Consider the following 14,765-nt stretch of genomic DNA (forward strand, 5'->3'; position numbering starts at 1 on the left):
CATTATAATTCTCCTCACAGGGATCAGAGACAGCAATCTTCCCATGTGAACGCTGGCTGGCTAAATCCGAAGATGACGGGGAGATTGTGCGGGAGTTGGTGCCATCAGAAATCATCCAGGAGAAGCTGCTGCGGGATGGGACGCTGAAGCGCACAGAGAGCATTGTGGAGGATGCCCTGGAAAGTAAGTGCTGCTTTCACATGGAGCATTCTGTTAGCCAAAGAAATCAAAGACCGATGCCAGCATTATTAAAGGAATGACAAAAGGTTTTTTTTTTACTTTTTCTATGGGTTATTGTGTATGGTGTGTGTTTGTGTCAGGCATTTGGTCCATTTTAATAATCTACACTGTGGCATAACGAAATAGCTTCTGCCCTACACTTGGAAACCTCCTGTATCGCAGATGTCTGAATTTAGATTGTATTCAATCGTGTTATTAAGGCTATTATTTAATCATTACTGGAAGAAAACACCAGCAGGGAAAATGCAATGTTAAAGAGTGAAGTTAGATCCACCACTGTTTAGATTATTCAGAATGACTCCAAGATGCATTCTATTCAGCAGTTATACTTGGAGTGATTTGAATTTTACTTTAGGAAAACAAAGTTTCCCTTTACATTTCAAGTTTTAAAGAACACTAATACTGAGCTTCAAATTCAAAAGATGATTCGGTTTCCTCCTCTGCCCCCAGCCCACACGTACACGGTGTCTGTGTACACTGGGGATGTGTACAGTGCCGGCACTGATGCCAATGTTTTCCTCACCATCTATGGAGATCTGGGAGACACTGGAGAGAGGAAACTCAGCAAGTCTGAAACCAACTCCAACAAGTTCGAAAGAGGACAGGTAAACTGAAGGGCAGTGTTCGTTTATATATCCTTACCCATATATGTTTAGTGGAAAGATATGGCATTGCATTGCACCTCATGTTTTAAACCAGTAAAGCTTTTCAAGTGTGCCACCCCTCTGGCTGTGTCTGTGATAGTTTTACAGTTCCGGGTTGATGGAACATGAGCATGGCTGCATATAAAAAATATGTTGGTTCAAATATTTAAGAGAGCTGCAGCAGAATGATAAAGAAGAAACTCTTTGAAATCACTGCAAATTGGGGCATGTTTCTCTGTCCTGTTGACCATTATACGCCTGAGAGATTGTCTCAGCCAGATTCCAACTAATAACTATAATAGTAATGCAGCTGGCATTACTTGAAAGGTAATTGATTGACCTTGTCTAAACTATTGCCGTGGTGGTCAATTACCTGCCTAGTAAAGTCAGGTATTATTGCTTAAGCATACCACAGGCTTCCTAATACATTGCCACAAAGGAGAAAAAACTGTAATGAAAGTTCAGTAAAATGGTACAATTATACAATAACAATTAGACTGTGTTGTGTAACTGTACTTGTAAATGCAATATAAGACTGTGATGACATTCATTGCAGTTTAACTGCAGTTGTCACTCATATGTTACCTTATGGCAACAACTGCCAGGAAAGGCTGGACTGCTACAGCTGTGAATACCTCCAGCGCTGCTGCTGGCTGAACTGCTGCAGGATGGCTCAAGATACAGAACAGTTTACAACCTTAATAACATTTCACAGCAGTAGATATGTGTAACCAGTCTTGTGAAGACCACAGCACATTAATTGTCTTTTTCTGGGATTGTTTGAATGAATTATTGCTGTAGTTCTGTTGTTTATTTGAGTAGCAATCTCTAGATTTTTTTTTTTTAAAACAAATACAACAAAAAGGTGACCTACAATTTAGGTCTGTAAATAGGTAGTTTGTTGTTTTATGTTTGTTGTCTTTGGAAACGATAAAAATGATAGACCCCATTGTCTGTTTATCCTCTCCCGTGTAGGTTGATAAGTTTACAATTGAAGCAGTGGATCTGGGGCAGATTTACAAGTTAAATATCCGCCATGACAACACCATGATGAGTGCCGACTGGTACTTGGATCAGGTGGAGATTATGGATATGGACACAGAGGAGACATACTTATTCCAGTGTGAGCGCTGGCTCTCCAAGAAGAAGGAAGACAAGAAGATTGAGAGGGTTCTTTATGTTAAGGTGCATCACAGTATTACTTCTGAGCCAAAATGTGCAAGACAAATCAAAGAGAACAAGGGTTGTGGTAGAAGTACCTTACATAATGTATTTTTCAAAGCTTTTTGCTCCACAAACAAGCCAGTATTTTACAAAATGGAAGTTCCTATTTACAGTAGACACCCAGCATCTCTAAAGTTATTTTTTTCATAGTATCTATTTAATAAGAACATGTATCCTGTTGTTGCATTTTATTTCTAAATGTGGACAACTACATTACATTTAAGATATGTCCACGAGCATTTAAATTTAAATACTTGCAATTTGTTACATCATAATAGATTGCCTTTCTAACTCTAGGTTATTGATTGTATACAAAAGACAATTAAAGGGGCAAAAATGAGATACCAACATATTTATGTCATTTTTTTGCTAAAAAGTATTTATTTTCCAGAAAAAAATGCGAATTACTATTTTTACTTAAAAATCAATGTTTTGCAAATACCGATGATACTGATGATAAGTAAGATGCTGTGCACAGTAGCGCTTTCTAGTGTCAATTTGCATTTATTTTTTATCCAGGGCTATGATGGAGAACGGATTAGCCTCAACAGCTCAAAAAAGAGTTTGAAAGACTCCTCTCTGAGCCTCAAGACTCTGGACAGCAACATGAACAAGAAGAACAAGAGGAAGAGCATCCTGGATGAAGTCATAGAGGAGGGGGCCAGTAAGAGAGCTGCGCCTTCATTTGAAATCGGTGGTTTAGTATTGTGCATTGGATGCTGTAATCAGTGTGGATTCACCAATTGCATCCGTCAAATAAATAGATGAGCAACTGTTAATATATATCAATCAAAAAATGGATCTACTGGTATATACCAAACATGCAGTATAAATGAAATAGCTCTTACTGCACATGATATTAAGGGTTCCAAATGGCCTCTCAATACAAAAAGCAGAAATCAAAAATACATTTTTAATTTGAATTGGCATATTACATGCAGAGGCATATTCCAAAATAAATATTATTTTTCGGGGGGGAAAAAAACTCCTTAAAAATATTTCCAAAATCTCTGATCATTCTAAATGCTGTAATGTGGATTATTATTATTATTATTATTTATTTCTTAGCAGACGCCCTTATCCAGGGCAACTTACAATTGTTACAAGATATCATATTATTTTTACATACAATTACCCATTCATACAGTTGGGTTTTTACTGGAGCAATGTAGGTAAAGTACCTTGCTTAAGGGTACAGCAGCAGTGTCCCCACCGGGGATTGAACCCACAACCCTCCGGTCAAGAGTCCAGAGCCCTAACCACTACTCCACACTGCTGCCCATGTATAGGGTTGTCACTGTAGAGCTTTTTTTTGTTTGTTTGTTTGTTTTGTTATTTTCTGCTGTTCTTTGTTAGAAAATTAGAAATGAGACACTTGATTATGCACACACCATACAATAGAAGTGTTTTTATTCTTCATATTGTTTTACTGGTATCTTGTGCCTGTCCTGGTAGTGATGTTTTCTTTCTCTGTTCAGCGATTTCTTATCACATCACCATATCGACGGGTTCAGAGCGGGATTCTGGCACAACCAGTCGCGCGTACATCCTCATCATGGGATCCCACCAGGTTCAAACAGCCCGACTCTGGCTGGATCTCCCAGAGGACAAAACGGGCTTTGCCCCAGGATCCATGGAGAAATTCCAGGTGGAGGGAGCAGATGTGGGAGAGATCAAGAAAATTGAGGTAAGAGATTTCACAGATTGGGTTAGGAGGGAGCAAACGAGCGCATAATTCGGATAGAGAAACAATTTGAAATGAGAGAGCAAAAAGATTTTGTTGAAATCGTGACAGTTTAGTTTACATACAGGATGCAGCATAACAATTCCAACTAAAATCTTAGTTTCCAATTGAATTACCTTTTAGCTGGAAAAAGCACTTTGGGTTCATGTAAATACTGTATATGCAATGAACAAAGGGAACAATGTGCAGTAGGTATTTTGATTTGGTTAACAGACTGTTGATAATGAAGCCAAATTAAAAATGGATACTGATCTCTTTACTGAATTTGTATTTTACTAAGCGGAAAATGAATTTGGCCCTTAAAAACCCTGCCTTATTTTATACTGTATTAAAAATGAACACATTTTTAAATCCTGAGTTGTTTAGTTTTTTTGTAAAATAATATGCAAACGTTTGCACCTTTTGACTATATAATCATGTAAAAATATAAAGAGGTAAAAGAAAATACGTTTAAACAATGAAATGCTTTTTAAAAAGTACCTGTATAAAACATATGTATAAAATAATTTTAAATCTAAAAAACAAACCAACATATAATTCCTATGCTGTCATAATTTAGTTGCTGTTGCTACTGCTGCCGATTAAGTCATATGCAGTATAGAAACTGCTAATTTACAATCAATTATTTCCATTTTAATTTCTTATAATAAAGAAATATAACCTGCAAGGAAAAAAACATTTTCACACTCCCAAATAGTGGTGCATTGTCAGAATCGGTTTCTCAAGAAAGCAAATCAACATATATTGAGGTCCCGTCGCTGTGGTAATCCATGATTGAGCTGGAGTGATGCACAGCTATTATACTGAGGAGCGTCTGACACGTCTAGCCTCAGGGCTTAAAATACATCCCACCACGAGAACACATGTCATAAGCAACAGCAGAAAGAACGAGGGGGAGGTCTGTTGGCATCCACAGCAGGGAGAGCGACATGCTTTCTTTTTCATGTATCTGTGGTTAATGAATGCATGCTCAGATTGTCTGCTAGAAAAGCAACTCACCTTAAAGTTATCATATAACATTTCTGTGACAAGTGACAATATGAAGACAAAAAATTGTAATGTGTGTGTTAATGTGACTGTGTGTCTGTGCACACCATGTGAGTGTCCTCCTGGTGATTTTTCTTAAGACAAAAAAGTAATTATTCAGTTTCCCTGCAGTGGAAATGCAGAGAACATCACAGACGTACCAGGATGCTTGCGTCGAAGTACTGTAGGAATGTTAAGGGTTAATGCAGCACTTTAAGTGGTATTAGTTACTCACTCAGGTTGTCACCTCTCATGGAAAAGCAGGTAAAAGTAAAAACAAAACAAAAAACAACGAAAAACAGAAAATGTTTAAGATGTCTGAGTTTGAGGTTTTTTATGATTTGTTGGATCTTGACATAGAACGAAGGCAAAGGATAAGAAGCCGGAGATACCCTCCTGAGAGCAAAGGGTCAGTTTTCTCGCACTGTATTTGCCGATTTCTAATTAATAAGCAAACAGTAGCTGCTTTATGCAGTATACTCTGTTTAGATTTGGAAGGCATGTGTTTCTGCTGCTTTGCCTGTTGCTGTAAAGGTAACTACAGCACTAGTTTTTTATGCAGCAGGTACATTCCAGAACAGCTGCAGACATTGCAGGCATGAGTCAGTCATGTTTCTCAAGATGTTTACATCAAGTGATTGGGCATTGTTAAAAGTGGCCGGTGATTATATTCATTTCCCTGAAACCTGATGCCAGCAAGAGCAAAATAGATACATTTCTTTAACATTGCTGGTTTTCCATGGGCATTGGGTGCAATAGATTGTACTCATGTCCAAATACGTACACCTTCTGAAAATGAAAGTTTACATTCATTGTAAAGGCTCTGATTCTTTAAGTGTCCTTGTACTGTGTGATGCTAAAAGTATAATAACTAATGTTTTTGCAAATTACCCGGGATCCAGCCACGACTCTTTAATCCTTTCTCAGTCAACCATTGCACGGTCCTTTGAAAGAGATGACATGTATTATAGTTTACTGATCGGTGACAATGGGTATAGTCTGAAAAAAAGGCTTATGACACTAGTCTTAATCCACAAATAGCAGGTGAAAATATATATAATAAGGAAACACAGAAGAACTCGCAGTGTAATTGAAAGGACATTTGGCTTGCTTAAAATGTGTTTAGGTGTTTGGACCGTAGTGGTGGTGCATTGCAATACAGTGCAAAGAAGGTTGAAGACATATTTGTAGCATGTTGGGTATTACACAACATAGCTACTATTCATGTATGCTTGCTAGTGAAAACAAGTTAAATGCAATTATTCAACATGAGGCTGACTGAGATTCCAAATGCCAGAAATGTACGCAACATTATTGACGATCACTTTGAAAATTAATATTGATATCCTTTACTTAACAATTGAAAATCAGGGTAAGTTTATTCTTGTTAAATATAGATAAAATGGGAAACTTTAAACATACAAACAAATATTGAAACAAAAATATATTGTATGTATATATTCATATTATGTGCATCAATAACAAATTATGCATGAAATACAATACATGTCTTTTAATTATTATTATTACAGATACATAGGAATAATATGCTGCAAAACAATCATAGACGTGTACATAAAAAAATGTCCACTTTCAAAATTAGTTTAAGCTTACTTGTGGTTTTTAATTGTTTAAATAATAAATAATACCTGTAGCCAACTGATTGTTTTATAATAAGTGTCCTCATGCAGCTAACTTTGAATTAGTACAACATTTTATATCGTAGTCTCGTTTTCTACAAGTGTTTTACAGTAGAAGTGGCATTTATTATTTATTATTTTATTATTTTGGCAACCTCTTGCCAAGCTTTTTTTTTAGCTTTAATTATAATTATCTTTACAGGATCCAAATAAATCAGAATTGCGGTTCTGAACCTCCTCCAACAACATTTCTCTTTCTGAATATCTCTGCTTCCTTGTTCCTTACGTTTCGCTCGTTGCTGTCTTTCCATTTACACAGTTACAGCTCTGACATTGGCATTTTTATATATAATTAATTAATTACCATGTGCTTTACTAAGTCACAACCCCCCACATTTGATTGGAGCACTCAAACTTGTGAATGGGCAAGTATTGATTGCCCTGATGGGAAAATAGCGGGAGCTCACAGATTCGCACACCACGGGCAGCATGCACACAACTTTGCATCTGCACATGCCTTTGCCCGTGCCCGGGGAAAATCGGGCCCAGGGTTAACATAATTACTGTAGCTTGAACTGAATCAAGGACAGAGTCTTCATATACCATTAATTCATATATATATATATATATACTTCATTTTATCTCATATCATTTTTATTTTGTTTTTTTACTTTAAATCAAATATTTTTAAAAACTCTTGTTACTGGTATGAAGGAAATATATGTACACTGTACAATTTTTTAAAATGTCTGGATTTCTAAGTAGATAAATTGTGAGGATGAACCTAAATATGTATGCTAACTAGAAGGGCTTATTCTCTAAATATATGCAGTATTTTCTTGTTTGCATTATTTAAGAATTTCTGGAGTAGAACCCTATAATAATTTGAAACACCCAATCATGCATCAGCTTTCATTTGGGTTTGTTTGTTTTTTGTTTTCCACATTTTGCCACTACCAAACCATTTTGTTGTATTTAATCCCTGAGCAGCTAGGTCATGACGGGGCCACTCCAGAGAGCTGCTGGCTAGTGGACGAGTTAGCCGTTGCCGTGCCGACCAAAGGTGTCATGTACATTTTCCACTGCAAATGCTGGCTTGCCAAAGACAGAGGGGATGGTCTCACAGCTCGCATTTTCAGTATACTTGATGCTGACAATATCAACATTGGACAAAAGGTTAGGCTTTTACATGTAGCATAAAAATGAGCCTACTTTCATTTCATCCTATTGAACCAGGCCAGAAAAACAAGATATTTCATTTCAATCTAAATATATACAGAATCATTTTAAAGTGCATGCATGCTACATATATTGGTTTGACAAACAGAAGCGGTTGCAGGTTAAGGGGATAGTCACAGCAAACCAAATACTTCATAGTGTAGCTGTTTTTTCATTTGTGTGATCACAGTATTTATTTATGTAGCAATAAACATGTTCTTTTCCTCCTTCCCCCCCTGCTCCTCCAGGTCCTTTATGAGGTAACGGTTGTCACTGGAGACACTCAGAATGCTGGGACTGATGCCAACATTTACATGTCAGTATTTGGAGCCAATGGGACTACAGAGGAAATCTTGCTCTGCAAAAATGGAAACAGGTGCAGCACACAGCCTTCTTTGTGACAGATCCCTCCAAGCAACCTGATAAATGCTGATAAGCTAATGAAAGACGCAAAACAGGCAAACTGAATGTAGTCTCAAAACCGATATGAAGCATTTATACTTAAATGCATAACTGATGTAAAATATTGCTTTGTTTTGTCAAATACTGTACACCCAAGAATATAAATCACTGTTTATAACTGGAGCTTGACTTCCATGATTAGAGGCCTTACACAGTCGTGGACATTCATTGTACAACACACCATAGAAAACAAAATCAGTACTTGTAAAATATATATTTTTTTAAATCGAAACTTATTAAAAAAATATCTATTTTGGATTATTATAAAATTATCACCTTGATGCTTTTTAGGTTTGAAAGAGGTCAAGAAGACACCTTTGCTATGGAGATTGATGATGTTGCTCCTCTGAGGAAGATACGAATACGCACAGATGGAAAAGGAAGCCGTCCTGACTGGCTCTTGAATAAGGTACAAGTATAGCTAGTATAAGCAATACGTTCTGCACTTTAGGAATTAGTGCTGAATCCAGGTGCACATGTAGATAACTTGCTTGCAAGCAACACGGATGGGTTATTATATTGCAAGGGGAATATGTATGCCATTAATTTTCATGTGGATCCAATAGCTGATCAGTGTGACGTTTCCACGTCACTCCAGCTCCCACATCCACTGAATATGAGACGGGACCAGTCTTAGCTGTCAAAACTCCAGGGATCCACTTCGTCCCCTTCTGATATTCTTGAGCAAGTACATTTTGTCCAATTCTGAACTGTCGCTCGTACTTGTCTGCGTTGTACCTTGGACATCACATCTGGCTTTAACAAGTCAAGGCGTGAGCTTGTTAGTTGTTGAATTGGGAGTGTTTCTGTATGCAAGTAGAAAGTTGTGTAACTTCTGGTGTACGGTGGCCTTCCCTTTAGCAGATTTCAGAGCTTGTTTCATGGTTTGGACAAAACGCTCAGCCAGGCCATTTGTCGTGGGGTGATACGGAGCAGAATATGCTTCACACCATTTGATTTCAGAAATCTTTCAAATTCGCTGGAAATGAATTGAGGCCCATTGTCTCTGATGAGCTGTTCAGGTATTCCAAAACGGCGGAATAATCCGCGCAACACCTGAATGGTCTTGCTGGCAGTGGTTGTGTCCATAACTTGAATTTCTGGCCACTTTGAGTGGGCATCAGCCACAATTAAATACACGTGTCCTTCAAAAAACCCTGCAAAATCCACATGAATGCATTGCCATGGGCCACTAGGCCACATCCAAGGATGTAGAGGTGAAGGACAATCTGGAGATCAATTCCAGACCCCATATATATCTTCTAGCCAAATTCTTCAATCTCATTGCACTGGGATGTCCCTCATGTAGTTTTTCTAAAACATGACTGCATAGTTTAGTGGGAATTATCCTCGAATGCCCCACATTAGACAACCCTGTTGTACAGAGAGTTCATGTCTTCGAGCATAGAATGGTGACAACTCACTCTTGATGTCTTCCTTAGTGTCAAAATGTCCCATTGAAATCATCTCCAAGATTAGAGATAGTATAGGATCAGCTCTGGTGTCTTTCCTGATTTCAGAGCTATTCACAGGTAATTTCTCAATTTGACTGACATAAAAAAGATCAACAGTGTCCACTTTGTCATTGTGTGTTACCTGTAATAGCAATCTGGAGAGCCCATCAGCATTCCCGTGAAGCAAGCCTTCTTATATTCAATGTTGTATGTAGGCTGACAGCAAAAGATCCCAGTGTTGCATTCTGGCAGCTGCTAGTGAAGGATGCCCTTTTTAGGACCCAAAATTGTAGCAAGAGGGCAGTGGTCAGTAATGAGGGAAAATTCACGCCCATATAGGTACTGGTCGAACTTGCGGACCCTAAACACTATTCCCGGGGCCTCCCTCTCAATTTGGGCATAGTTTTGTTCAGCCTTGCTGAGAGTCCTGGATACAAAATCAATTGGCTTTTCATCACCATTTTGCAGAAAATGGGAAATGACTGCACCCACGTCAATCGGTAATGCGTCACAAGCAAGCCTGATTGGAAGATTTGGGTCAAATTTTGTAAGCACATCTTGTGAGATCAACTGCTCTTTAGCCCTCTTAAATGCTTCCTCACAGTCCTTAGACGAGTACCATTCCTTGCCCCGAAAAGCATTAAGTGGATTCAGGATAGTAGCAGGCCCATGAATGAACACAACTGACTCGCATTGCCTGGTGCTGGGGCCTCCATAATCACTGCTACTTTCTTAGGTGAATTGTGCAGGCCTGTTGCATTAATTGTGTGGCCTAAATACTCCAAAGATTTTTTGAAAAAATCACATTTCTCCTTCTTGACACGCAGACCGAAGTCCTCCAGACACTGTAAAACCACATCAGGGTTCTTGAGCTGTTCAGTGCCATTCTCCCAGTCACAAGAATGTCATCCAGATAACAGTGTACATTGGGCAGGCCTTGTAACACCTGATCCATAGCCTTCTGGAACAAAGCTGGAGCTGAGGCAATACCAAAGGGTAAACGATTGTAGCAAAACAGGCCCTTTTGTGTGGTATTTCCTTGAGCTTTCCTCATTTGTAGGTAAGCATGGGACAAAACTAGTATGAAGCGCTGACTTCCCGCTAGAGAAACAAACAGATCCTCAATGTGTGGAATCGGATATTGTTCTACACAGAGGACAAAGTTTATCGGTATGTTTATTGGTATGCATGAATTGTCGGTATGCACGTCTATGAAGAGGTATGTGAAAAATACAGCGAACAAGTGGTGGGGCAGGGCTGGAGATGCAGTACTGAGTGTCCTGTTGATATGCAGTGCCTTTTAAACCTGTTTTACTGTGAAAAAAAATACTTGTAAACAGCGCGTCTAAAATAAACTGCGCGTGTGAAAATAAATTGGACCTGACGCACCTGAGACGCGCTGAATAAATGGACCGCAAAGGGTTAAACCAGCAATCATTATCATTGTGATTGTCTGTCTTTTCCACCATGTCCACATTTATCAGCCTTTCTAGTAGAAGAAATAGGTAATGCATTGACCTTCAGGGAAATGCTGAGGAGCTGTGCCTCTCATGCAGCCGTTCCCGTGGACACAGCTATCTCCACTGCTTTCTGTGAATACGTTAATACCGGCTCCAATAAAAGACGCTTTTGTATGGCTTCACTTTTTAAACCGCATGCAAACCTGTCTGGTAGTGTGTCGTTTAGGTGACTGTCATACTCACAGTGTTCAGATAACTTCTTTAAAGCAGCCACGTACTGCATCATGGACTCGCCTTTTTCCTGATTCCGTCTATGAAAACGAAACCTTTCTGCGATCACGAGATACTTGGGGGAGAAATGCGCTTGCAATGCTTCCACTATACTTTTGTCATCCGGCTCCTCCGGCGCGATGAGACTTCTCAAAAGACTGTGTTTTGCTCCCCATTACACTTCAAACACAGGCACTCGTTTTCCTCTGCTCCACATTCTGTGGTCCTGTGGTAGCCGCTAGCTATCACTGTCTGAACTAGCCTCTTGATTCAGTAGAATTTCTCCAATCACAATTTTTTTTTTTGTTATCAAAGTCCTCGTTGCAGATTTATGTTATGTACTCCTGGACCTGTCAATATCATAAACTAGACTCACTTACACAGAGCGGGCTGTTTAACAGAATCCATTTTATTTCCCTCTTAACCAGTTCACCCATAAACATCTGCGCAGTTCACACATAACATTGTACCACCCTGTGACCGAGCAGCTGTTGAGTGGCGTGTGTGGTGACGTCACGGACCATGAAGTACCACAAACAAAACAATGGATGGGCGGGTGAAGCTGAACGCTAAGGCTCTCAGCGTATTTAGCAAATAATAAACAAAAGATTTAAACAAACAACAAAACAACAAACAAAAAGGCACGTTGGCCAAACAAATAAACAAATAAGTATCGTGCTGGTGTAAACCAGCACGCTTAGCAGTTTTCGCTCTCTCCTCGCTCTCTCGTACACTCCTCTGTACAGGCTCTCCCCAGCACGGACAGCTGCAGGTTCTTATATTCTGGCCGAGGGGTTAACTAGCTGTTAATTATCTTATTACCCCTCGGCCACAGTCTGCACGAGTTTAGTTTGGATGCGTGACTGTCAGCTAGTTAAATAATCAGTAGCTGATCAGCCACGCATCCTCATGAGGATTTTAAAATATAAATAACAAATAACAAAATCGGCTTTTGCCGTAATAAACAAATCATAATAAATAAATAAACAAAGGGGCGGGACACTCCGCCACACATGCACCCCCTTGTGCGCAGCACACAGGGCCTTTTCGGCCACCTCCTCCCTTAGTCCCCAAAGTCCCGGTTAGCAGTCCCGGCCCAGGAACAGGGGAAGCAAGGTGTCTCCGGGGGCAGCCACGGCGGGATGTCCTCCTCCCACCCAAACAGCTGTAGCGTCCCGATGGACCGCGCACAGGCCAGCTCCTCTGGCCAAGGAAATTTTGGGGGTGGTCTCCAGACCTGCCCCCACTTCTTCATGGCCAGCAGCTCCCCTCCGTGGGGCTCCGGCCACCCGTTCTCCTGCAGAGAAATTGCTGCGGGGGGAGCAGGTCTCCTGACCTCCCCCCCTTCTTCATGGCCGGCAGCTCCCCTCCGTGGGGCTCTGGCCACCCGTTCTCCTGCAGCAAAATTGCTGCGGGGGGAGCTGGTCTCCTGACCTCTCCCACCTTCTTCATGGCCGGCAGCTCCCCTTCATGGGGCTCCAGTCACAGTATTTCCTGCCGCATAGCAGGACTGGTAGCGACCCCAGGTGAAGCCGGACCCTCGGGAGGCGATGGCAGCAGCAGCGGACCCTCGGGAGGCGACAGCAGCAGCAACAGCAGCGGACCCTCGGGAGGCGAACTCGGGAGGGGAGCCCCTGGCCATGAAGGCGGCAGCGGGCGCTCCACTTCTTCCTCGTACCCTGTAACTGGTGGCTCTCCAGGTGATGCGGAGCAACAGGCAGCCCCGGGCGATGCGGAGCAACAGGGAGCCCCGGGCGATGCGGAGCAACAGGCAGCCCCGGGCGGTGCGAGGCAGGGCAGGAGCAGTCCTTCCCATGACGGTGGAGGTGGAACCAGCAGGTATTCACCCTCTGCTGGTGGAGGTGGAGATGGAACCAGCAGGTATTCACCCTCTGCTGGTGGAGGTGGGAGGGGCAAGCAGTCCTCCCACAGCGGTGGAGACGGAACCAGCAGGTATTCACCCTCTGCTGGTGGAGGTGGGAGTGGTAAGCTGTCCTCCCACAGCGCTTGAGACGGAACCAGCAGGCATTCACCCTCTGCTGGTGGAGGTGGGAGGGGCAAGCAGTCCTCCCACGGCGGCTGAGGCGGAACCAGCAGGCATTCACCCTCTGCTGGTGGAGATGGCGGAGGCAGATGCAGCTCCTGCTGCTCTGCTCCTGGCGGGGGTGGAGACAGAGGCAGCTCCTGCTGCTCTGCTCCTGGTGCTGGAGACAGTGGCGAGGGCTCCTCACCCTCTTGCGTTGGAGATGTCAGCGATGGGACCTCTCCCTCTAAAGCTGGAGACGGCAGCAATGGCTCCTCTCCCTCTGGTACTGGTGATGGCAGCAATGGCTCCTCTCCCTCTGGTGCTGGAAACAATGGCGAGGGCTCCTCTCCCTTTGGCGTTGGTGATGGAAGCGATGGCTCCTCTTCCTCTGGTGCTGGAGACGGCAGCAATGGCTCCTCTCCCTCTGGCGCTGGACATAGCAGCGGGGCCGCTCCCATATCTGCAGCCAGGTAGTTGAGGACCATGGCTGTGATGTCTGGGAGGGATGCTGGGTGGTGTTGCTGTTCCCAGGCCTCCAAGCGCTCCCCATCTCTCGCCCACAGGAGGTTGATTACAGCAGGGAGGGCCTCCACGATATCCCTCTCAGGCTCCGCCAGTCAGTCCCAGATCCCCTCTGAGGACAGTGGACCAGTCCGCCTCGGAGGATGCAGAGGCAGCTCCTGCTCCTTTCCCTCGGATGGTGGTGGTGGAGGTGAAACCAGCAGGTATTCTTCCCCTGCTAGTGGAGCCTTGGGCTGTGGACGCTCAGCCTCCCCCCTCTTGGGCTGTGGACGGACCGACCCCTCATCCTCCGGTTCCTGCTCTGGGCCATCCTCCTCCCACGTGGGCGCAGGATGTTCAGGCTCCTCCCTCACCTGCCATGGAGGGGGTTGGTCGGGTGCTACATGCCCGACCTCACCAACGGCGAAGCACCATTCCTCATCTTTCAGACAGGTGAGGCAGACGTCCAGCATAGCAGAGACTCGGCAGGACTTGCGACCAGCCCCGCGCTGTTGCTGATGCACTTGCTCCTGCCGCTGCTGTTTCCTCCTTCCACTTCTTCCCATTATTTATTTATTTATTTATTTATTTATTTATTTTTCAAACACAAAAAACACTATTTGAAAAAAACGAACAAAAAAACGCACTTTTCTGTCCTGGTCCAGCTCCTGGAGGTGTTGTCTGTCCCATGCAGGACACCATATGTGACCGAGCAGCTGTTGAGTGGCGTGTGTGGTGATGTCACGGACCAGGAAGTACCAGAAACAAAACAATGGATGGGCGGGTGAAGCTGAACGCTACGACACTCAGCGTATTTATTAAATAATAAACAAAAGATTTAAGCAAACAACAAAAC

At 42.4% G+C, this 14,765-nt stretch overlaps 1 protein-coding gene across 1 annotated transcript in view; it reads left to right on the top strand.

Annotated features, from left to right (window-relative positions):
• LOC117420771 (lipoxygenase homology domain-containing protein 1-like) overlaps positions 1 to 14,765 on the top strand; it is a 108,997-nt gene that overhangs the window by 78,897 nt on the left and 15,335 nt on the right. Inside the window, exons 34-41 of the mRNA XM_034034390.3 lie at positions 21 to 183; positions 691 to 845; positions 1,860 to 2,069; positions 2,628 to 2,772; positions 3,587 to 3,795; positions 7,509 to 7,694; positions 7,985 to 8,112; positions 8,490 to 8,607. Coding sequence (XP_033890281.3) covers positions 21 to 183; positions 691 to 845; positions 1,860 to 2,069; positions 2,628 to 2,772; positions 3,587 to 3,795; positions 7,509 to 7,694; positions 7,985 to 8,112; positions 8,490 to 8,607 — 1,314 coding nt within the window. The remainder of the gene's footprint in view (positions 1 to 20; positions 184 to 690; positions 846 to 1,859; positions 2,070 to 2,627; positions 2,773 to 3,586; positions 3,796 to 7,508; positions 7,695 to 7,984; positions 8,113 to 8,489; positions 8,608 to 14,765) is intronic.

This window comes from Acipenser ruthenus, chromosome 1, assembly GCF_902713425.1.
Source record: "Acipenser ruthenus chromosome 1, fAciRut3.2 maternal haplotype, whole genome shotgun sequence".
NCBI lineage: Eukaryota > Metazoa > Chordata > Actinopteri > Acipenseriformes > Acipenseridae > Acipenser > Acipenser ruthenus.